The 22,570-nt window shown below is 56.1% G+C and overlaps 8 protein-coding genes across 8 annotated transcripts; 5 read left to right on the forward strand and 3 right to left on the reverse strand.

Annotated features, from left to right (window-relative positions):
• Nucleotides 1–4,794: 4,794 nt before the first annotated feature.
• On the forward strand, nucleotides 4,795–5,273 carry ColSpa_06139 (assembly factor cbp-4; the record flags this gene model as incomplete). Its single annotated transcript, XM_049272351.1, has 3 exons — nucleotides 4,795–4,844; nucleotides 4,901–5,085; nucleotides 5,137–5,273. The coding sequence occupies 3 exons, from the start codon at nucleotides 4,795–4,797 to the stop codon at nucleotides 5,271–5,273; spliced, it is 372 nt and encodes a 123-aa protein (XP_049128308.1).
• Nucleotides 5,274–6,009: 736 nt separating this feature from the next.
• On the forward strand, nucleotides 6,010–6,795 carry ColSpa_06140 (nascent polypeptide-associated complex subunit beta; the record flags this gene model as incomplete). The annotated part of the gene is given in 4 exon segments (XM_049272352.1): nucleotides 6,010–6,061; nucleotides 6,075–6,120; nucleotides 6,295–6,467; nucleotides 6,566–6,795. 4 exon segments carry the CDS (start codon nucleotides 6,010–6,012, stop codon nucleotides 6,793–6,795), a joined length of 501 nt encoding a protein of 166 aa, XP_049128309.1.
• Nucleotides 6,796–7,240: 445 nt separating this feature from the next.
• On the reverse strand, nucleotides 7,241–8,682 carry ColSpa_06141 (tRNA-specific adenosine deaminase TAD2; the record flags this gene model as incomplete). The annotated part of the gene is made up of 2 exons (XM_049272353.1): nucleotides 7,241–8,315; nucleotides 8,519–8,682. The coding sequence occupies 2 exons, from the start codon at nucleotides 8,680–8,682 to the stop codon at nucleotides 7,241–7,243; spliced, it is 1,239 nt and encodes a 412-aa protein (XP_049128310.1).
• A 693-nt stretch (nucleotides 8,683–9,375) lies between these two features.
• ColSpa_06142 (60S ribosomal protein L24) lies at nucleotides 9,376–10,225 on the forward strand (the record flags this gene model as incomplete). The annotated part of the gene is made up of 3 exons (XM_049272354.1): nucleotides 9,376–9,426; nucleotides 9,673–9,816; nucleotides 9,944–10,225. The coding sequence occupies 3 exons, from the start codon at nucleotides 9,376–9,378 to the stop codon at nucleotides 10,223–10,225; spliced, it is 477 nt and encodes a 158-aa protein (XP_049128311.1).
• Nucleotides 10,226–11,621: 1,396 nt separating this feature from the next.
• Nucleotides 11,622–12,546, reverse strand: ColSpa_06143 (putative peroxisomal-coenzyme A synthetase; the record flags this gene model as incomplete). The annotated part of the gene is made up of 3 exons (XM_049272355.1): nucleotides 11,622–11,798; nucleotides 12,151–12,353; nucleotides 12,423–12,546. The coding sequence occupies 3 exons, from the start codon at nucleotides 12,544–12,546 to the stop codon at nucleotides 11,622–11,624; spliced, it is 504 nt and encodes a 167-aa protein (XP_049128312.1).
• Nucleotides 12,547–14,027: 1,481 nt separating this feature from the next.
• On the forward strand, nucleotides 14,028–14,536 carry ColSpa_06144 (uncharacterized protein; the record flags this gene model as incomplete). Its single annotated transcript, XM_049272356.1, has 2 exons — nucleotides 14,028–14,043; nucleotides 14,292–14,536. 2 exons carry the CDS (start codon nucleotides 14,028–14,030, stop codon nucleotides 14,534–14,536), a joined length of 261 nt encoding a protein of 86 aa, XP_049128313.1.
• Nucleotides 14,537–18,802: 4,266 nt separating this feature from the next.
• ColSpa_06145 (uncharacterized protein) lies at nucleotides 18,803–20,259 on the forward strand (the record flags this gene model as incomplete). Its single annotated transcript, XM_049272357.1, has 3 exons — nucleotides 18,803–19,003; nucleotides 19,053–19,485; nucleotides 19,541–20,259. The coding sequence occupies 3 exons, from the start codon at nucleotides 18,803–18,805 to the stop codon at nucleotides 20,257–20,259; spliced, it is 1,353 nt and encodes a 450-aa protein (XP_049128314.1).
• A 1,735-nt stretch (nucleotides 20,260–21,994) lies between these two features.
• On the reverse strand, nucleotides 21,995–22,278 carry ColSpa_06146 (uncharacterized protein; the record flags this gene model as incomplete). Its single annotated transcript, XM_049272358.1, has 2 exons — nucleotides 21,995–22,012; nucleotides 22,075–22,278. 2 exons carry the CDS (start codon nucleotides 22,276–22,278, stop codon nucleotides 21,995–21,997), a joined length of 222 nt encoding a protein of 73 aa, XP_049128315.1.
• Between the last annotated feature and the right edge of the window lie 292 nt (nucleotides 22,279–22,570).

The following is a 22,570-nucleotide window of genomic DNA, read 5'->3' on the forward strand; positions in this document are numbered from 1 at the left end:
TGCTGATCGACAGTTTCGGCGGGCCGGGCTATGCGTGAGAGAGGACGGTTCAATCTGACTTTGCTCGACGAGGAGAGAAGAGACCAGCCTGCAGGGTGAATTGGACGCGGTCGGGACGGGAAGGGCACAGTCAGGCAAGTTCCAAGGAGACAGAAAGGAGAGAATAAGAAAGGAAGCGGCGCGGCGCGTTGGGCGTTGCCGAGGGGGTGAAGTATGAATCAATAGAGCAGCCGTTAAGGGGAGATCGCAGGTGTTTCCAGAACACGGCGTCTATTGGTGGCAGTGGTCGTGGTTATGGCCGCGGTGGTGGTGTGGACGATGCCGATGGAGGGGGCTGGGCCGAGCTTGTGTGGGCAAATCGAAGGTCAAAGGTTCTGGGGTGGCCGCGGTTCGTCTGGCACGGTGCCGAGTAGGGAAAAGGTCTGGTGCTGGGCTTCAAGGAGAGTGAGGGAAGAGAGGTAAGAGATAGAGAGCGAGGACGAGGTCTGGCTCATGCATGTGTCCACATCCAAGGAGCGAAAGAGAGAGGGACGGAGGCAGTGCGTGTGCTGTGCTGTGTTGTGTTGTGTTGTGTTGTGTGTTGTGCGGGCGTGAGTGTGTATGGTGTGTGGATGGATGTGGATGTGGATGTGGATGAGAGTGTGGGAATGAAAAGAGAAGGCCGGAGCAACAGGAAGGAGGAGGCGGATGCAGTGTAACTGCAGGTTGGGTTGAATACGTAGTAAAGGCAAGACGAAATGACTGGGGAGAGGGAGTGTGTGTGTGCGTGGACAGCCCAGCAGTGGACAAGACAGTAGTACACTACACCACACTACAGGTTCCCTACGGACAGTACCCAGGCTTCGGTTGACTGGGCTGGGCGGGAGGGATCGGTGATGGATTGTGGGCGGAATTGGGCTGCTAGGGGTGCGCCCAGGTACCCTTTTCGCTTTGGGAGGGACGTACGGAGCCAAATGGGTACGGGTGCTTTGTACGTTGTACCTCGAGCACCCGAACGTGGAGGGCGAAGCGGAGGAAGGGGGTGGGTGTTCAACGGGCTGGCGGTGTCTCGGTCTCCCAGGGCCCCTGGTTGCAAACCGCTGGCTGTGACAAGTGATGCTAAGTGGAGTGTACGTACCATGAGCGGAGAACCTACACCACACTACTGTACACTACCTAAGAATGGGATAACCTCGACGACGGTAGACTGCGTATGCAATTATATCCTTCACTCGAGGGTCTCGAGGGCTCCTCGAGATGTTGGTGTTGGTTCCGGTCGACATATCGCAATTTTACTGCTCGTACGAACAGCAGACAAAACAGAATAAAACACGGTACCCGAGCGATATCAGCACCCAACCATGACGACAGCGTGTTTGAGAAGCCGCCGGTTGGGCCCGTGTCCCCTCGCCCTCATGCTGCTATGGTTGCAGTCCCGGGGCCACAGGTCGTCGACGATGGGATGTTATGATCCGGGAACCTCTTAAGCTCATTTCGTGGGATGCGTTTGCGCTCATGCTGGCCGCCCAAGCTGAAAACCAACCCCAGCAAGACGACCACGTTTCTTGGTCATCGCCGTCTCAGCTTTCTCGTCTCCTCCTCGTCCTCTCCCCCGCTTCGTTGTTATCTCCTCTTCTTGGGCAGTCGCTTCTGCGTTGTTCGCTTTGCAGGACCCGGTTGCGCCAGTGACAAGACGAGATACCTCTGACACCAGAAGCCGGTACGAGCCCACGCGATACAACGCTACTTCGGTACTTGTGCCGCCAAACCGAACGATAAGGTACCTCACCTCACTAAGGCAAGGTACGCATGCAGCGCGCGCACTGCCGCCGCTAGCTTGAGGTTTACTTTTGGTCGGCTCTGCAAAGGGCCCCCATCCATCGACAGTGAGGCAGCGCGCACTGAAGAGATGCAGCGAAGAACACCACTGCTGAACGCCCCTCCCCAAGTCCCGCCCGTTATAGTGTCGATAACAGCGCTAATCCCCTCCTCTGGGGAGGGGGGCCTACCCGCGTGCCCGCCCCTCCGCTAAGAGACCGAATAAATTGCTTTCTGGTCAGTGAGCAAACAGACTCTATTTTTTACATAGTGCTGCGCCCGTGGGCTTTGGTGGGGTTTATCTTGCTAGAACAATACCGGCCCTGTCCCAGATCGAGCTGGCCGCCGGTGCCGTGCTTGAACCGTCCGTCGCTCCATGACACACGCGAGTTTGCTGGGCCATGCGTCCTGAGCTTAACGGGCGTAGCAGACGTGAAGACTGAAGAGAAGAGAGAGCTTGCTCACTGAAAAAGGCAAAGGTTCATCCGAGCGCTGGAACGAGGATCTCCCCAGCGTCGCAACCTGGCACTGTGGCCATGGCTGCGGGTACCACGCCCCAGCTTTCGCATTCCGTCGCAGCGCATTCCCCGCCCACAAAGAGGGCCCTTGTGCCAGGGCGGAGAGACCGCGAGAGTCAGTCGGACGGCTGACGACCGCCGAAGAGTTTCCAAATGTCCCAGATGTCTTCAGCGACCTAACTGACCGCTGATTTGCCTCATCCGTTCCGTCTTGTCAAGGCCAGAGACATCCAGGGCTAAATTGGGAACCATGAAAGCTTCATCCGACAACTGCCCTGGACCGTGTTTATCGACACACAGACAGAAGCATGCAAGGCTTTGTCCTCAGTAAGCGACCCCCATCAAGCATCCGGCCTGTTCTGACCCTGACTACCCGACCTGGTCGCACATATGAGTCCTGTTAAGACGCAAGGATCAATCATCCCAGGGACCCTGTCGGACGAGCGGTGTTGTAATGCAATCTCTCTCTCTCCCTATGTCTCTCCGTCTCTCTTTCTCTCTGCATCTCTCCAAAAGGTGCAACCAGAACGCTGTATCAGAAACCCCCGAGTGGCGAACCTGATTGGGTCCTTCAGCCCCCTTTCCCGTGTCTGGTACCCTGGGCTCTGCCCTCCAAGGGGGGGATCCAGCATGATCACACATACAATCCGTGAAGCCGCAAGCATCAAGGGGGCTGCCGGCTGCCATCCGACTCCTGCTTTGCCCTTCCCGTAAAACAAAAAAAGAGGCAATGTCATCGGGTGTCAGAGATCCGGCGTAAAAATCTGATTGAAGAAAAAAAGTCTCGAAGAAAGCAAGGGCGAGAGAACAATCCAGGCTCCTTGGAACCCTTCTCCTGAGTTAGAACCCCCTCTTAATGTTCCGATAACCTTCGGCCATGAGCAATTAGGTTTGTAGAGCCTCTGTGCGCCGAGCGTGCCCCCGACACTTCGTCTCATCTCATCTCTCCCACCCTTCCGTCGTCTCCCGTCATGTTGCTCGGAGCCCTAGTGGACGGACTGCGGCATCCTCAATGACACCAAACGCCTGTACACGCAGCCCCCTCCGAGGCAGCGCCGCTAGCTCTCCTCCTCGTTGCGGCGGCCCTGGTGACTCGTTGAAAGGGACACCACCTGGGAGGCGAATAATCTCGCTCCACCACGGGAGATGTCCTTGTGAGGGACCCTTCGCAGCTGCGCGGTTCGTCAATGGGCCGTCAGCCTCTCTTGGTTCATGCCCAGGAGGCCTCAACCCTATCGTATCGCTTTACGACGGCGTTGCCGGTCGCCTCCTGCCGCCTCCACTTCTCGCCCGCTGCCCGGGGTGGGAACTTCCCAAGGTCGAATGGGAAGGTCGTTCGGCCCGGTCAACCTACGGCCAAGAAAGCAGCAGCTGTTGATGCGCCAGTCGTCAGCGCCACCTCCCGCTGCCCATGAACGTAATTCCGGGTCAAGGAGGAGAGAGGGCTACGCAGCCAAGGCCGGAGTCTCCTTACGGGGTACAGGGCTTTAGACACCAAAGGATGAATCAAGATGCGAGCGGCCGGCCAGAGAGTTAGATGCTGCAACGGGCCCAAAGCCGGGAAGGCATTGCTGCCACAGCGGCAGACTTCAGACTTCAGACAACGACGGCAGGCCGCAAGAGAAGCTACCGGTGCCAACGAATAGGGTTGTGGGCTTGGCAGGCAGGCCACCTACCGCTTGGCTTTCCTTGTTCCCCGGCGATGTCGTGCCGCAACTCGCGGGGGCCGGCGCTCGACTGCGACTCGTCATTGGGGGTTCCCAATGAAATAGCGATTTGCGTTCCTGCAGGTTTGCGACGGGTGTGTCGGGTTGTTTCTTCGTCTCGTCGATCTGGAGCGCCCGCCTGCGCCCTGAGTGGTTCAACTCGACACAAACCACCAAACGTTTGCTGTTGGATTGGGTCACAGCCCCCAACGGGCGAGTGCTCATCCGCCTGCGCCACGAACCTGCAGTGCCCTGCCCTGACATGTGCTGGCAATTCAGGACGGCGAGATCTCGTCTCTGGATGTGGCGATGAAGAAGTGCTTAGCAGGGTGTGCCACACTTGAGCAGACTCGAGTCTCGTGGTCGTAGCTCATTTTGAAATGCAAGGCATCTCGGTGCCATGATTGGTTTCATGGTGATATTAGTGCTTAATGCTTTGAGCAATCAGAGCTAGATGCATTGTTCTCAGTCGGGGAATGCGCGGATGCTAACAATTGCCCCCAGGGGAACAGGGTGCAAAGAGCATAAGCCACAATTTCCTGCATGGAAGGTCTTCAGCCACTTGGGGGCATGCTTAGGTAAGTGAGGCAGCTTCCCACCGCTTTCCCAAACAGGACGAAGCCGGTAGATCTCCAATCAAGCGCGTCAGGTTCGTCATCGACTGGGAGAGGATTGCCTCTTGGTCGCAAAAGCGCAGAGTCCAGACGCCAACGCCGGACCATTGTCGAACCACCGCACCCCGACCGCCGCTCCATCCCACGAAACCGGACACAATGGCAAAGAAGGCTACGAATTGGAAGTTGTGGGGCAAGATGATGCTCGGGTATGTTGAGAGCCCCCAGGAAGACGTTGCGAATAGCGGACTGACGAAGCTCGCAGCGGAGGAGCCATCTGCGTTGGCGGCCCGGCCTTCACCATGTGGGTGTCGCCGACGGAGGAGGAACTTTTCAAGAGATACAACCCCGAGCTGCAGGCGAGGAGTCTGGCCAACCGCGAGAAGACGCAAGCCGAGTTTGACCAGTTTGTCACGAAGCTGAAAGAATACTCCAAGTCAGACAGGCCAAGTGCGTATCGCTGTTCCGGTCCGAAGATTGCCTTTGGCTAACGAGCAGCAGTTTGGACGGTACGGGACGAGGATATTGAGAGACAAAAGGCAGCGCAGGCGTTCGAGCAGAGAAGAAAGGAAGCCGAGCTGAAGGCGCAACAAGCAGCAATGAGGAGAGAGTCGGGGATGTCGGATGATCTGGATTGAAGCGCTGTATCCGTCTACAGACTGTACTATACGTGATGGACCTGATTTGGGATATGCCCCGGACGGCTGTATAACAATGAGATACCATGGCAACCTCTGAGGGTTGGCTCTTTGGCGTTCAAAGGCTCAAGAACGTCTCGACGGGTCGGTTGGGCTGTGTTAAGAATGATGCCATGTACTGGAACAGAGGATAAAATCTCAACTTGACCAACGCGAATCAACCAGCAACATTGCAACCCATCTCCGGTGAGCTTCAACATGACGTTGACGAACCCCTCTACGGACCGAGGGCCAAAAAGCTCACTGCACAGGCCCACCCCACTCGGTGTGCCCTCGGTGAGCCGGTAGAAGATACGTACCCCGGCACATACTATTTCCGCAAGCGAGGAAACTCTTGGCACGCACAAAACCTCCATCATCACGTTGCTCACCCAAAGCTCAGAAGCGGCTCAGCCTTACGATATTGATAGCAATACGGGACGTGACGAGACGAACGAATTACGGTAAGCAATTTTTCTCCGCCGAGCCGGGACCGGACGGGAAACCCTTCGTCGACTGCGTGCTTCGCCAGAGAGGGGGGTCGTTCGGTGGCTGCCCGCCCGGGTTTTTCCCACCTCCAACCACATTTTTTGCTAATTGCCCTGGCCTCGCACAGCACAGCTCTTCTTACTCTTCCCCCACCCGCAAAACCACCGTCCTCCCCCCAAACCGTCAAAAGTTCGAGCATCTGCCCACCATGTCGGACGTTCAGGAACGCCTCAAGAAGCTCGGCGCCTCCGCGCGTATCGGTACGTTTTCCAGGTCCCGGAATTGATTTTTGTTTGGGTGTTTTGTCGATTGAAAATGGGTGACTGACTTGCTGCGCGCAGGGTATGTGTGACCTCCGAAAAATGACCCCTCACTTACCCTCCATTTCCTCCCTCACCGAACCGACGAAAAATAATCCCACAAACCGCCGTTGCGCGATTGCTGTTGCGGTTCACAATGACTAACGTTTCGATTCTTCTTCGCCCGACGATAGCGGAAAGGGCACTCCCCGCAGAAAGATGAAGCGTGCGCCCGCGCGCTCCGCTGCCGACGACAAGAAGCTCCAGGCCGCCCTGAAGAAGCTCAACGTCCAGCCCATCCAGGCCATTGAGGAGGTCAACATGTTCAAGTCTGACGGCAATGTCATTCACTTCGCTGCTCCCAAGGGTAACGACCCCCCTCTCCGCTTGCCTCGTCGAGGAAGCTCTGTGCCCCCAAAATACCGAGATGGACCTTTTGACTAAGATGACGTTCCCTGCCCGCAGTCCACGCCGCCGTCCCCGCCAACACCTTCGCCATCTACGGCAACGGTGAGGACAAGGAGCTCACCGAGCTCGTCCCCGGCATCCTCAACCAGCTCGGCCCCGACTCCCTCGCCTCTCTCCGCAAGCTCGCCGAGAGCTACCAGAACATGCAGAAGGAGGGCAAGGACGGTGAGGAGGACGACATCCCCGACCTGGTCGAGGGTGAGAACTTCGAGAGCAAGGTCGAGTAAAGCGAACCAAATATAAAAGAGGACAATTAAGGAAACCAAACGGTTCTTTCTTCTTCTTTTTCTTTTAGTTGGAGTTTGATCGCGATGCCGGGTCCCGTGGATATATCATCTGAAGCGTGTGGATTAAGGAATGGGAAAAAAAGAGTAAACTTTCATTTCCAACGCAACGATCGACACGACGGCCTTTGCCTGTTTTTTCTTCCGGACACGCGAAAAACGGATCTCATGAGGATTACAGACTACAAGCTCTGGGAAAAACGAGGTTCACGTTCATTTCCCCCATGCGGTACCAAGTCTCTGCATAATGAAGAATGCAAAAGCCTGGAAAGAAGTCGACTGTGAGAGCCCGTGTTATAATGTAATGGTGTGATGTGACGATATCCGATGTGAGTGAGTTGCTCAGGATGAGACCACGCGATAGCTTGTGAGGATACGTGATATGCCTTTATAGACGGGAGAAGCCGTCATCCCCCACGTTGACAACCCATCCCGCCAAACCCTCTTTCCTCGTGCTCTCCTTTACCTCACGTCTATCTGCCAGGAGCTCTCCTCCTTTGACTTGGGCATATGTATCAACCTCGACGGTGCGCCGCAACAATTCCCAATCCCCTTCCAGTCTCCCAGCGAGCAGAACTGCAAGCTCCCACATCCTCCTCCTAGATACCATACTTGCCCCTTTGACATCAAAGGCCTTCCGCCCCTGCAACCCGCCCCCCATCGTCCCCTCGTCGACACCGCTCACAGTCCATGCCGCCGCCAGATTGCTCGCCGCAAGCTTCTCGGCCCGTTCCCCGACGCTCCTCTTGGAGAACCCAAACTCCTTCGTCGTTGTCGTCACCTCGAAGGGGTGGAACCTGTAGCCGCTCCGCCACCGTCTACCCGCCAGCGCCTTCAACCGGCCCGTCTCTGAGAAGGACCTCTCACACCCCGTGGCGGAGTACTGCGATTCCGGCAGCACGAGGGTCGAGATGTAGGCATTGCCCGGGTGGACGATTAGCGAGACGAGCGAGGAAAGTAGGGATGTGCACTGCTTCAGTGCGAGCTTGTCGGAGCACGACTTGGACATTGTCGGAGGCGCGTCGCCGCGGGCTGGCTTGCGGCGGACAACGCCGAGCTGGGAAAAGTAGGCGCGTCCGGGGAGGGATTCAGCGTCGGTTGTAGTAGCAGTGGTTCCGGAGGCGGAAGTGGCGTCCGGCGTAGGAGGGATCTCCCACGGCGAGGCGTCGTCTTGCGCCGCCATGGTAAGTTCCATGCTCGCGTCGCCGCAGGGGGCTTCAGAGCAGTACATGTGCAGCTTGATGCCGTCCATGATGACAAACGGCTGAGGCGAGTCGATGGTTATCTCAGAGTGCTCACGCCTCCTGATAACATTTGAGGCAGTGCCTTGCAGATGGCTGTTGCACTCATCCAGGACGTAGCGGTTGAAGGTGCGGATAGCGAGGACCTCGGCGTGCCAGTCATGTAAGGCGTTGCCCTTCGCCAGTGAGAGTTTGCTCGCTGGAAGACATTTCATTCCCGTCCTGCGAGTCCGTTAGTCTTTGTGTCAAGAGGAAATATTGTGGTGGGAGTCTGCTATGATTTAATGATGCTACATATCTAACTCGATAATACGTATTGTTCAAAACCAAAATGAGCAACTCATAAATCAAAACGTCTCAACGACATTGGCAACTCATGCAGAAATCTTCAAGTTTGCCTCATAAAATAATCACAAAGCACTTACGCAAGTGAAAGACATGTTAAAACACCGTCCTTCTCAGCAACGATGCCGCTCAGGGGAACCCATTCGTGGAGTCCATTGTCTCTGACCTGGGGCCTGCGCTTCGCCGGTAGCTTCTGGAACTGTTGCAGAACCAAGTCGGCAATCTGATCAGGGTCGGCCGTCATTTGCAGCCGTAGTCTGTCTGTGAGAGGTCTCGTTGCCCTCAACCAGCTAGTCATCCCGAGTTGAACGTTGACATTCCCGCACCGGAGTCACGTCCCGGGCCTTCAGCTTGGCCGAGATAGTGGAACCAATGAATCGGCCCCCAGTGCAGCACTGCGTCCAGTGTCGGGTCTTCAGCAGAGCGTCATTGCGCCGAGAGCAGCTGCGCCACAGGCCACCGTCTCCACGCAGGGCAACTGGCACGAGCCACACCTTCCACCACACAAACCCTGCTTGGCCGGTCGTCACCACGCACGTGACGCACTCGGTTAAGCGAAGGCGCTACTGTGGGGCCAGGGCACACTTTCCCTCCCGGAACCACACCTTCCTGCGCCCGCCTCCAGTGTCGAAAATTGTGAATCTCGCGAAAGAGCGCCGTCGTTCACCCTCCCCCCTTCCCCCCGAACCCTTTGACCTCATCACCGACAAGTCAGCAAACGTTCGCATTCAACACCGCCAATGTACGTGCAATAGCCTCCCCATCCTCCCGAATCTCGTGAGAGCCCCCGGTCGCTCGTCTAGCTATTTCGAAAAAATTACTCCGACCGGCAACTGCGAAACTTTTCTCGACATTTCTACCGCCTGGCTAGACGGGGACCGGATCGAGGGGCAAACACTTGATTGCGTTTTGGAATCGGTTCTGACAGTTATTCAAGATGCGCACGTACGACGACACGTTCTCGGGCCAGAGAATCTACCCTGGCAAGGTACGATGAACAGATCCTCTCCCCATTCTCTCCGATGTCATCTTTCCCGTCGATCGAAGGAATTGTTTGAAGCTGCTGGGCAGTGGGAGACTCGGGTCTCCGGGTGGACAGAAGGACATGTGGGCAACGACGTGGTCGAAGAAAGAGCATGGATAATGACGATCGACGGGAAGGGAATGACCGAGAGAGCATGGCGAGGCAACGGACATGAAAAAGGACATGCGCTGACGAGACTCTGAACTACAGGGTAAGCTCTACGTCCGTGGTGACAGCAAGATCTTCCGCTTCCAGAAGGGAAAGTCCGAGTCCCTCTTCCTCCAGCGCAAGAACCCCCGCCGCATTGCCTGGACCGTCCTGTACCGTCGCCAGCACCGCAAGGGTATCTCTGAGGTGCGTTTTCACATCCCCTTCCGCGCGACGCACGGCGCGAGGTTTGAGTGCAGCTCTACTGCTTACAAACCTTGCCCCGCGCGTCAAGCAAACCCCATCACAAGCAGATGACTGATCCCCGCCGCAGGAGGTCGCCAAGAAGCGCACTCGCCGCACCGTCAAGGCCCAGCGTGCCATCGTTGGTGCCTCCCTCGACGTGATCAAGGAGAAGCGCAGCCTCCGCCCCGAGGCCCGCTCCGCCGCCCGCGCCGCCGCCATCAAGGAGTCCAAGGAGAAGAAGACCGCCGCCGCCGCCGCCAAGAAGGCCGAGAAGGCCAAGAACGCCGCCGCCGGTGGCAAGAAGGCCCCCATCGCCAGCAAGCAGGGCTCCAAGGGCGCTGCCCCCAAGGTCCAGGCCCGGACCCGTTAAGAACATTTCGCCTTTGATGGGAGGGATTCCTTGAAGACGGAGATGAAAACGTAAAATCAACATGGGCATTTGGGCGTGGCGAAAATGCAGCAATGGCCTTCGGCCACAGGTCCGCGGCTGGCTGGTGGGGAGGACCGCAAGATGAACCTTTTGATAAAGATGGGACAATACGACCAGGTTCAACTATTTGGAGTCGAGGGTTCTTTGTGCTTTGACGGCTGGTTCTATAACTACACAATCACGGTAGCACGGAATGCATGGATTGTCCCACGGGATTACCAAGTTAACTGTCTGGGTGTCTGATGAACTGTGACTGCGCTGGACGGACGATGCTGATCATTGCTGGTCTCCTTGAAGTCTGTGCCGTGTGATGTGATTGAGGTGGGTGATGTGTGATACGGACTTGCCCCCGAGTCTAGTAAGCAGGCTTCCATAAGGCTCCAAGACCTCGAGTCTCAAATCATCGGTGTCATACGCCAGGTGAAGGTAGTGAGCGGTCGCTTCCGAGCACACCGCATACACGCCGCACACCTAAAATGTATGCTGGAACCTCTCCCTGAGACGACGCTTCGGCCCTTCATCGACGCTATCATATCCATCATAAAGCGTATTGCTACTACTATCACACCCCGCAACCCTCTCATCTAATACGAGCAGTCTCAGGCGTGATGTTGCCATCCGTCCAGCACTTGCGACATCCCACCCCGTCGACTCGGTGCCCCGCGGCCGCGGACGGCCCGGCCGACGCAGCGAAGTGTTGGGTCTTGAATACCTCCAAAAACACTATTAGAACAATCCTACTAAACAATCAACTCAATGCCAAATCAGCATCGTAACAAGATTCCTCTCGCAGGCCCGACAGATCCAAAGTCGCAGGTACATTGACGACAAGAGTTTCGGGTTTGACTGGCATCCTCACACAGTCTCACTATCCCACAATGGCAACGCCATCCATACACCCAAGCTCGTCGCGCCACGTGGGACGCCCTTCAAAGAGCTCCTCGGTCCAAAACCCCCCTCCCGAAACCGCCCCGCGTCTGCCTCGACTCAGCGCATCGCGGGCTACCTAATGTTCCTCTCCCGTCCGCAGCCTCGGATCTCCGAGCCTCATATCCCGGCCCGCCTGACAACCAAACCATGCAAGACAACCACGCACGTCACGACATTCACCGACACGAAGCAGAATATGGCACCGCAAAGGTTGTGGCTTCGTAATGAAACCGTGTATTTGCTCTAAATTCTATGGTAGGCAGAGTGTGACGAACCCGTCTAGAAAACGACTTTTGTCTAAAACGCACTCTATCCCGATTTAATTCTGTTTATGGCATTTCTCATAACTGCATCCGACGGCAAACGGCAAAAAGAAAAAGCAAAAGAGTTTCCAGTTAGAAAACCCTTACAGAGCCTTGAGGACGGGCTCAGCGCCAGAGACCTCGAGGCCCTGGAGCTCGGTCTCCTTCTGGGCGTAGATGACCTTGCCGTGGTCGATGACGATGGCGTAGCGGGCGGTGCGCTCGCCGTGGTTCCAGCCGATGGAGGTGGAGAACTCGGCGTTAGGGTCAGAGGCGAAGATCTAAGGGGGACGGTGTGTTAGCATCCTGTATCACGTTTGGTGATGAAGGATAACGTCGCAATTGAGGTATTACTTGACGAGGGGGAATGGAGACCAAGGGGGGGGAGGGAGGTGAGGTGATGCGAGGCATTGTGGTATCATGTTGAGAGCTGGCGTGGGAGGGGCATAGTGGGGGTTGTGTAGTGGGGGCATGTTTATCGGAGTCGGTGAGAGGGGCAGAGCTGAGCAACAGCTGGGAGCTCCAGGGGAAGAGGGGGGAGGGGTAGCAACACCAGCCCATTTGGCGTGTGGACACGTAGATGAGGGGGAAAAAAGCACATCACGGCGGGAAAATAACGGGAGATCAACGTACAATGAAGTCGTCCTTGATGTTGTTGGCCTTGCCCCAGCCGGACATGACGAAGGGGTCGTTGTAGGCGAGGAAGATGACCTGGTCGACGCCCTTGGCCTTGAGCTCGTCCTTGTGCTCAATGTAGCCGGGCAGGTGGGAGGCGGAGCAAGTGGGAGTGAAGGCACCGGGGATGGAGACGATGACAACCTTCTTGTCCTTGAACTCTGTTGCGAAACGCCAATTAGCACGGGTGTCGCGATCGCGAGGGTGCGACTGAAGAGACGTTGACTTACCCTTGGCGGTGTCGTACTTGACGGGAATACCGCAGACCTTGAAGTCGGCAGTCTCCTCCTGGTAGGGGATGTACTGGAAGGCAACGTTCTCGGGGAACGGCTCGCCGACCTTGAGACCAGACATTGTGATGGATGTGTGTTTGGTGGGGTTGGGTATTAGAAAAAGAGTAGGTTGAAGGGTTGGTGAGATTTGATACAGAGCTTGTTGGTGTTTGTTGGAGGAAGGAGAATCGGTCGAGATCCGGACAGGGACGCGAGGATGGCGCTGGAATTAGTACTGCGCGGGATGTCGAGCGATCGCCGAGTCAGGGTCCGGGCGAATTCTGCGAGCTTCCAGGGAAGTGGAGCTCGTGATGATTTGTATTTGAGATACGGATACCACCTCCCCTTAGCCGCGGGGCGGCGACTCCTTCCTGGGACGGTTGGCCCGCAAGGCCGGACCGGGACTACTTTTTTTGTGCCTCGCCTCTCGCCTCGCCTCGCCTCTTCACGTCAGAGTCTGTGACGAAAGAAGAGTGGGTGGGAGCGGACCTCGGCGTGCCTGATGCAGTGGAAAGCCGTTTGAACTGTCTCGGAATTCTGGAGTCTTTTTTTTTTCCTTCTTTTTTTTTTTCCCCCTCTGCTCTATCTCTAAAGACTGCCAACCCAATCGATAAGAAGAACTCTCCTCATCTTCAAAAGTCAGAACCGGATGATACAACCCAAGTCCCGGTAGCTTTACTTGCGCTGGGAAACTCTGATAGCAGCGCTGCAAGTGCGCACCCTTGTGGCCCACCGCTCGACATGACGCAAGACCGGGAATTTATGCCGCGTCCGTCTGGGCTCCGATCCCCGGCCTCCCTTCGTCCCTGGTGGGGCGACATGGCCTACTCGGCCGTCCGAGCATCCAGGCTGTCGGCCATTTGCCAACGTCCTTCGGAGATACCACTGTGCCAAGCGCCTCGCTTGAGTCAACGGAGGGTTTGTCATCGTGGCATGGTTCGGGCCTGGTGCCGCGTCAATGGTGTGCAGAGGTACAACCCTTCCAACGAGAGTCTGTCCGTGCCACCGACTCTATCGGCCGAGGCACCGGGTTATTTAAGCCGTAGGAGTCGGCCGTCTTGTACCTGCCTCACGGCTCTGAGGCATGCGCATGCGCTTTGGCGCGGCTTTCTGAGCGGCAGCCCCCGCATCGTCGGCGATTGCCCGTCGTGACTGTGCTGCCCGAAAGTGAGCCGAGTTTATCGTCATCGTGAGTAAGCGCTCGCAACGTTCGCATTGAAAACATACAAACCTTGGGCTTGAGAGCCTACTCTTCCTCTGCCGGTGCACGAAGGCCATGCATCAAAGCCCGCGGTGTTTGTCAATCTCAAGGGCGCCGGTGACGGCTGACAAACCCCGAAGCACGGACCATGTGGGCCTGTGATTGGCTGCGTCGTCCCTCGTCGCCGCTGTGTCATGCTGCCGTTTATAACCACTTCCGTTGCCATTGTGACAGCGTCATCCTTGGAAGGCAAGTCTACAGAATTATCATATTCGTGATCATGACCAACCAAGAGGAACCCAGACCGCCCTTCCCGCCATTCACCAAAGAAACAGCGCAGGCCAAGGTGAAGGCTGCGCAAGATGCGTGGAATACCAAGTCGGTTGCCTCCCTTGAGAAGCGCACATCGACTAACATCGCTTCAGGAACCCCGCCAAAGTGAAGCTGGCATACACTGTCGACTCCATCTGGCGAAACAGGGACACGTTCCTCCAGGGCCGAGACCAGATTGAGCAGTGGCTGACCAAGAAGTGGGAGAAGGAAGATGGCTATCGACTCCGCAAGGAACTATTCGCTTTCACCGACAACAAGGCAAGCAGAAGCCCATTCCCGCCAGGCACTGGCAGTGGCTGCGCGTCTGATGACATGGCTGACTATCGACCAGATTGCTGTCCAGTTCTGGTATGAGTGGCATGACGAGTCGGGCCAGTGGTGGCGGACGTATGGCCTCGAGGACTGGACTTTCGCCGAGAACGGCCTGATGCGCAAGAGGCAGATGAGCGGAAACGATGTCAAGATCGAGCAGACGCAGAGGTGGTTCCGCGATGGCGTTGATGTGAACGCCGTTGCCATCACCGAGGAGCACTGGTAGTTTGGTAGGCCTGGATGGCAGGCAGCTCGAATTGCCTTCGGCCTCAAGCCAAGACAATAAACGAACCCTTTCCCGTCGACTAGTGCGCTGTAACAGCGTTATTGATTCACGTCCTCGGTGCAAGGGATCTTTGTCTCGAAACTAGCAGTTGGAAGGATGACGCCTTGCCGTTGGCTTCTGGAAAAGGTCGTCACATGAGAAACTTGCGCCAAACCGAAATGTTTTTCTTTCTCAGAAGTGAGGACGAGGCGGTTGGAAGGGCCATGTACTTCCATGTGCCAAACATGCGATGGATTTCCCCAGCCGTCTCAGTCGGCAAAAGGAACCAGAGACTGCAATGTTTCAACACGTTTGGCTCGCAACGCGGCCACGAGACTCCCCGGGCTTCCACGAGGGGCAAAATGTGCACTGAGGTATGGCGGTCCAGTTTGGCGGTGTCAAAAGCAGCTTTGGTACGGAAGCCAGACGGTCGGTAATGGCGCTTTGACAGAAGAAGCCAGTGCTGGCGGGAAGGTGACAGGAGCAAACGCTAACCTCGACGATCTGGTATGGAGCAGGAAAACCGAAGCGACAGTTGATGGGGATGGTTAATCCAGTTCCTGGGATCGCGACAGGAGCTTGACGCCACCGCTTGGAGACGCTACCGAAAACTGACAGACTAGGCTGGGGGGAAAGCTGGCAGCCCCTGCGTAAGACTGGGATGAACGGAAACCAACGACTCGAGTGGCGATTGGCGTTGGGGTCTGGGCAGCTGAGACTAGCTTCTCATGCTTCGGAGGTCATTGTTATATGTTTCTTTGTGCTCCTCTAGACGGCAACTCCCGGGAAATCTAGCCAGGATTTGGCCGAGTATCATCTCGACCGCAGGTTTTTCAAACACATTGTCTTACAGTCTGCGTTCACCACACCTGTGGACACGCGTGGCCGTCATTTATGACGACAGCCGAACCAATGTCAACACGATGGGAAAATTCTCCTAGCAATCTCCTCTCTCGGGCCGGGGGCAGCGTTGTGATCAGCAATATGACAAGTAACTCAGCACAGGGGTATTGTCCAAAGGTCGAGCCCCCCTATCTGGCAGGAGGGGTCGCTTCGAAATGAAAGCAATGATTTGCACTAGGATCTTTTCAGCTCTCGAGCCCGGTTGATGCGCCAAGCATCTGGGAAGTCTGCAGGACGCAGCGAAGTTGAAGCAAGATGTGGACTCTGCTGACTCTCCCCAGACAGCCGGTTCTTATACAGAAGCTATTGACCGCCGGCTCGATCGGATAGATAGCCCATCGAATCTGCACAGACAAAGGCGCTGTTGGGAGCAAGATGGGCTCGAGTTCTTGTTGCATCCGCGTGGCTTCGGCGAGCACGGCCAGATCCAAGCCGCTGATTTGGCAAGGGAGCCATTGGGTCTGGCCTAGGCCGCATCTGGGTGGTGGTTGAGATGGGCGACTTGATTGGCTGCGGCAGCAAGCGAGGATTTGTGTATCGATTGGCGAGGCGACGTGATCGATGATTGAGACGCGGGCTTCGCAGGGATGGGGATGCGAGAGCGGGAGAAGCTAGTGGTGCCGATATTGCTTCATCGGCGGGTGTAGTTCAGTTGAGCATAGTGTAGTCTGTGATGAGATTGATTCGGTGAGGATTGGTAGTGGGTCGCAGAGTCATTGGATTTGCAAAAAAAAACAAAACAAAAAGCAAGAAAAAAAGGAAAGAAGGAAGAGAATTACTCGCTGGCACCTTACGTTTGACATAGAGAGAGAGATGTGTGCTGGTCCAGCTGAGCCTGGGTAAATTGGATGATCGAACTCTGGTTGTTTGCAGAGCCAGGGACAGGTACCCTGGAAGATGAAGTCCAATGGTGAGCACTTCTGTGCCGGGACTCAACCTGTGGAGTTGCCTCAGCAGCTTGCACACTCACAGGGACAGGCAATCACAGCAATACCTAGACCAGGACCGACAAGAAGAAAAGCACCACTCCAGTGAGAGGCCTGGGGAACAAGGCAAGACAGGAAAGAAAGGCACATCACAGGAGCGGACGAGTCTACTCCGTACCTATGACAAAAACAAAAACGAGGTGAAATGGAGGTGCTGGGAGCACGGACCATGCATGCAGGGGCTGGCCGATCTAGGTTCAATCCTAGGCACCTGCTACCCATCACCCATGGCTGGCCCGTGCACGACTCATCGTCCACTCTCGCGTCCGCCTCTTTACCCTCCCAACCAGCTGGGACCGTCCGTCTTCCATGACATTTTCGAATAGTTTCAAGTTTTCTTTGCCGCTCCACTGACTGTTCACAGTTCACAGCCTGCTCTAGCCTGCTCTAGCCTGCGCTAGCTGCGCCAGCGGCGCTGTTCGACGAGTGACACTCTCTGGCCCAGACTTTGCTTGCATTGGACGAGACCATGGTGGAGTGGCCCAGCAGGAGACGACGCCTTTCTTACCTCCCGTTTTCTTTTTTGGCTGTCCGAGCTGGCTAGGCAAGCTACGCTCGCCGACCTACTCTACACTGCCTTACCACTTGCCGGGCGAGCTGGCAAGAGAGGCGGCCGGCTCCACCAGGCCTGTCGACGGATTCGGATCGAGGCGCAACAGAGGGAGGCCAGCCAGTGAACCTCGGAGCCGGGCCTCACCTTCGCCCAAGCAGGGGATGGGAGGCGACGCCCGGCCTCGTCATGATGCAGCTACCCACGGCCCCTGGCTACCTACATACGCTACGCCCCCGTCATTCGGCCCCAATGTTTTGGAGAAAAGAGGGAAACGGAGGATGACCAAGGCGGCTCGGATCGCAGTCGTGCGTGGTGTTGTCCCGACGACTTCCTACTCTTCGGCATCGCCATGGCAGTCGGGGCACGACGAACCACTCGCAGCCCGGTTTGTACCAAGCAGTCGGTTCTTTCAAGCCGCTCTGGCCGATCTTCTGCGTTGCCGAATGGGATGCTCGTGGGAATGTGAGCGAAACTCGTCTTGCAGGGAAGACACTGGCTATGTACAGTCACATTCTGCAAGAAAAGCAAGTGCAGCTGCCAAATGTCTCAGCCAAACGAGACGCCCCTTACTTGTCCAGGAAAGCGCGAGATGCTAGTGCCGGGCCACCCTCACCAATCACCACGATCCTGCGGGTGATCGCCTGGAATTCTACCGCTTTGGGGCGTTCGTCGTTCTTACTCTCAATTTTCAAGATAGGGAACAATGGGGAAGAGCAACCAGAATCGATTGCCGTGCATCTCTGACGTTTCCCGTCAATCAACCACCTCTCCGGTAAGGCAAGTGCATTTACCCAGAGCAGCTGGGTGCTTCATGCCATCTTCCTCTTACTGGACCAACATCGAGAGGGGTGGCAAGCAAGAAGCCTCGTCTTGCAAGCGTTCGCCGTCCACGATGCAAGAAGCTAGCGCCTTGTTGCTTCTTCTTTCTTGAAGCTCTAGCCTAGTATTACTCCTAATGCGTCCCAAGCCATGTCTCTTACTCTAATACATCGCCTCCACACTCTCCATGTCGGCGCTAGTACTTCTGCGTCGTCCCATGCCTGCCAAGTCTCTCGATATCACCATCACACCCACAAGGTTGGGAAGAAGGCACATCCTTGCCCTCCATGCTGTTACCACTCATCCATCCGCATTCCGCTAGAGAAGCAACAAGCGGTTGGGACGCCTCATCCATCCCAGGTTCCACCAGCGCCTTGATGAAAGCCCGGTCCACGCTTTCTTGGATTGGCCCAGCTTCAGCCCTCTCCGTCAATGGAAGCCGGTCAAAGCCTAACAAAGTACCTCGTCTCGCCGTCGACATGTGTGTGTGGGGTTCGACTTTCCTAGCCATTGGCACTTCACACCATGATATCTGAAGGGTGGGTGGACAGGTACGGCTACAGCTACATCCCACTTGGCTGGTATATCAGCCCCTCGGAACCCTCCTGTCTCTGTGTTCCATCATCCCAAGTCTAACTGTCCTTCACTACTCCCAGTTCTTCTACCCTTCGTACAGAGTGAGAGCCAGTCTCGACCGTGCAGTAGCTTGTATTTCGTCAACTCTATTTCAAGTCCGACACCTCCTCATCCCCTCGTTTCCCGCCGGCCCTTCTCGCCGACCGTCATCGCTCAGTCTTGACACTAGAGCCGCCCTGACCCAGTCGACGCTTGCGTCCATCCGTTCTCTACACTCCATTAAACCCCTAGAACCTAGAATCACAGCTTCGACTCTTGAATCTCTCCTTCTCTCTTCTTCACCAAGCCTGTGAATCTCCTAATCCCTTAAGCCTCGTCCAACAAGCCATCATGGGTTTCCTCCCTCTCACCTACCGTCGCCCGGTGTACGTCAACAACTCGGCTGGCGAGAGCTCCTCCGATGTCTCTGACAGCGGCGATGAGAAGCAGAGCAGCAGCTCTTTGTCCTTGCGCTCCGGCAAGTCCGGCCCGCCCCAGGGCATTCCCGAGTCGCTGGCCTTTGACAAGATCATCAACGGCGGCACCTGCCCTGTGAGTAGTAGATTGCTACCGCCATCAGATCTCATCACTAACTTGCCAGCCATGCACTGTGCGCGACTTCATGAACTACCTCATTTACATTGAGCACGCGGCGGAAAACCTGCAGTTCTTCCTCTGGCACCGAGACTATCAGAAGCGATTCGGAGAGTCCAAGACTTCGGACATGTCCCTCGCTCTGGAATGGACCGAGGCCATGGAGACCGAAATCCTCCAGCGCATGTCCAAGGAGAAGACGCAGAGAATGCGCAAGAAGCCTGGCCAAGAGATCTTTAAAGGAACGGATTTCGAGAAGAAGGGTGCCGTGGCTGCTATTGTCCAAGAGTCTTCTAACTCGAACCCTTTCTCGACCCCGCCCAGGACCCCCGACGATCAGGAGGAGTCCGTCTACACCGGGTCTCACGGCGCTTCGAACGCCGACTCGTACCGCTCCCAGGCCAGCGATGCCTTCGCTGCCGTGGGCGCCAAACAGCCCTGTAAGTCTCATCGGCGTTCCTCTGTATCCTTCATAAGAATCCTAACCATTACTAGTTACGATTCAGCCATTCCGCGAGGAGATGGACCGTGTCATTGCCACATACATCATGGAAGGAGCCCCGCGACAGCTCAATCTTTCAGCCAAGGAACGTGATGCCACTCTTCACGCCCTCGCTTACACCACCCACCCTAGTGCTTGCCGCCTCGCAATAAAGGTTATTGAGAACTCGCTCCGCCAGCAAGCACACCCTAACTTCATTCGATGGTCGATCTGCAACGGCAACCCCGCTCGCGTCTTCTTTGCTCGCGCTCTTGGTGTCGGTCTCATCGCCATTGCTTTCGTCGTCGCCATCCTCATCACCCTCAGCCATGCAGGCCGCGGCTGGCGCGCGCTGGCCGCCATCGGATGGGTTTTGGGCATCTCGACTTTGGTCGCAGCCTACAAGGGCATGTGCGTCGTTCTGCACGGTATGCATCACCGCCACGTCCGGCCTTGGGAGCTGTTCGTCGACGAGGAGAACGAGGACGAGCGGAACAAGACCTCGTTCGAATCTTTCGGATCGACCAATAGCTACGAGTCGGAGCCCTGGATCATCAAGTACGAGAAGCGCAACATCGTCCGCAAGGTCTTTGACCGCGAGGTATGGATTGAGGAGCCTGCTCTGCGTACTATCCAGGATACCATCTTCTTGCAGGCTATGCTCTGCGCTGTGCTCGTTGGTGGTATCTTTACCGCCATCTTTGTTGCGATTCCCACGCACGGTTACTTCTAAGTACGTGTTGATTCAAAACATCTCGCTAGTCCTCATGTGTGTTTGTCGGAGGCCTTCGTAGGGAATAATTTGGTTGCTTGGCGTGTAGGATTGGAAGCACGATACCACTTGAATCGTCCGGGCGTCTTTGGAGGGATTTTGGTCAACGCTGAGGGTTTTTTTTTCTTATAGACTTAGTCAAGTGTTGAAAGCATTCATTGTGATTCTATGGATTGTTCTTTCCGTGCCCCTCATCGCCGAATTCCCCTCTTCATCGGCATTTGCCCTACGTTATTCATGTCCTTGTCATAATGTCGAGTCAATGACAAGAAAAGTAACGGGCCAAGAGTCAAGAACTCGGGTTCGCCTTTTCATTGTCACGTATTTGTTCGATTTGTCGCGAGGCATCCTCCTTCCCGTTGCTTGCTACCTGATCTGTTTGGCGGACACATCTCACAATACCCTGGTTTCAGCCGAGTTGGCCCTCAATGCTTCGGACCCATGAGCTGTTTGATGAAATCTCCGGCTGCGGTGTCTCGTACTCAAAGAATTGCTGCACTCCACATTCCTACCTCCCCTGTACCTAACGGCAACGCAGTTCTCAAAGCCGCGCATGCGCTCCGGCGAGGATCGAAATTTTGGGTAAGACACGGCCCGGGAAACGGGGGGGGAACAGCAGCGCAGGGGAATGCCATGGTCGGATTCCTACTACGACGGAGCGCCGAGGCTCGTTTAGGCATGGCTGGGCCTTGGTTTGATGTCGTCAGCCACGGTCCGGGAGGGGGGACCGGGTTGCCGCGATATTGGGGGTGGAATGGACTGGTTATGGATTTAGGGTTATTAGTACTCATGGCAGCGCATTCCAGACGACGGGAGGTGGCTTGGCGAAATTCGGCTGGGCGTGCCTGCGCTCGGTGTTTGGCGCATGGAGGACTGTTGGCCGGGTTGGCGACCGGGCCGTGTGGCGGGTTGGTATTGATCGGGCGGAATGTGTTGGTTCACCTGTGAATTGCGGTAGAGCGACTGTCGTTTGAGATCCATGGAGGGTTTTCGACTCGATTGTCCGGCGCATATCTGCTGGAACCGGCCGAATCGGGCCTTTATGAGTGATGGAGGAGAGCGTTGGGGGGAGGTTTCTTAAATCTAAATGCTGGAGGGTGAGCATCCAAGCACTGGGGTTCGATGCAAAAGAACAGAGAGACACTGCTTCTCGTCTCCGGTCGTTGTACGCCAAATCCAGACATGGCCTTGGTCGGGTCCCGCACGCCGGGCCCATGCTGTCGGTGGAGTGGGGATCGGCATCGGGCTTCATAGGGGACTGGACCCGCAAAAACGCGGATCGGCCGGCCGGGGCTCCAATGTCCAGGATTAGCAGGGGACAGCGTCATCTGGGTCCGGTGCAGTTGAGTCGAGCCCGGGCGCCCACGACATGATTTGTTTTGGCTTGACACAATGCTGACACAGACAAGGTCGACGGGGCTCAACGTCTTAGCATAGAGTTTACGCGGGAGGTCTAACGTTGTTTCGAAATGGGACGGCGTTTGCACAAACTCTATTGCAGCCCACGTGTAGGCAGTATTCTATGTAAAACAAGCTCCAACTAAACCTCCCGCTTGATAAATGACAGCACTAGCTCTTTGCTTGAACGTTTCTGCAATGGAGATACCGACGGATCCCTGCCGGCAAGTCGGGTGCGGAAGCCGAAAAGCGCGGCATTTTCGAGATATCTGTGATGTGTATACTCATGGAGAGGTGCTTAGTTGCAGCAGCAGACCTGTGGGGGAAAAATGGATCGTTAGATATGCTCGCATTCTGGCAGCTAAACCAAGAACTTACAGCGCCGCCTTTGCCAGACTTTGAGTTACTGCAGCAGTTGAGTTGGGAGCAGAACGTGCCGTCGTCGCCGCCCTTGGAGCAGGTACCCGGCTGCGCGCAAGCGCGGGTCTCAAGGAGGGAGTTGACATCGTCGGCGCCCATGTTTCTCGGCGCCGCGACGGCAAGAGTGGCGAAGAGGGTAAAGAGGATTGTAGAGGCGCGCATTTTGGGGGTTGTGTGGTTGTGTTGGTCTAGAGAGTGGATGGTGGAAGCTGGACTGCAAAGACCCGGGACAGAAGACTGGGGAGATGAGGTTCGTTGATGATTGTGATTGTGGAAGTTACTGCTGATGAGCGGAATGATTATAGAAAACGTGGGGGATTGACGTGGTTCTTATAGAATTAGAAGGCTACGTGATGGCGGTCGATTCGTTTTGTCGTGGGCGCAGTCCACCCAGAGGAGTGGAACTGTTCGGTTGTCCATCGGCGAGAGCCGATCCACACTGCTGGATCTGTTC

The sequence above is a fragment of the Colletotrichum spaethianum genome, assembly GCF_022836535.1.
Source record: "Colletotrichum spaethianum MAFF 239500 DNA, contig14, whole genome shotgun sequence".
Taxonomy (NCBI): Eukaryota; Fungi; Ascomycota; class Sordariomycetes; order Glomerellales; family Glomerellaceae; genus Colletotrichum; species Colletotrichum spaethianum.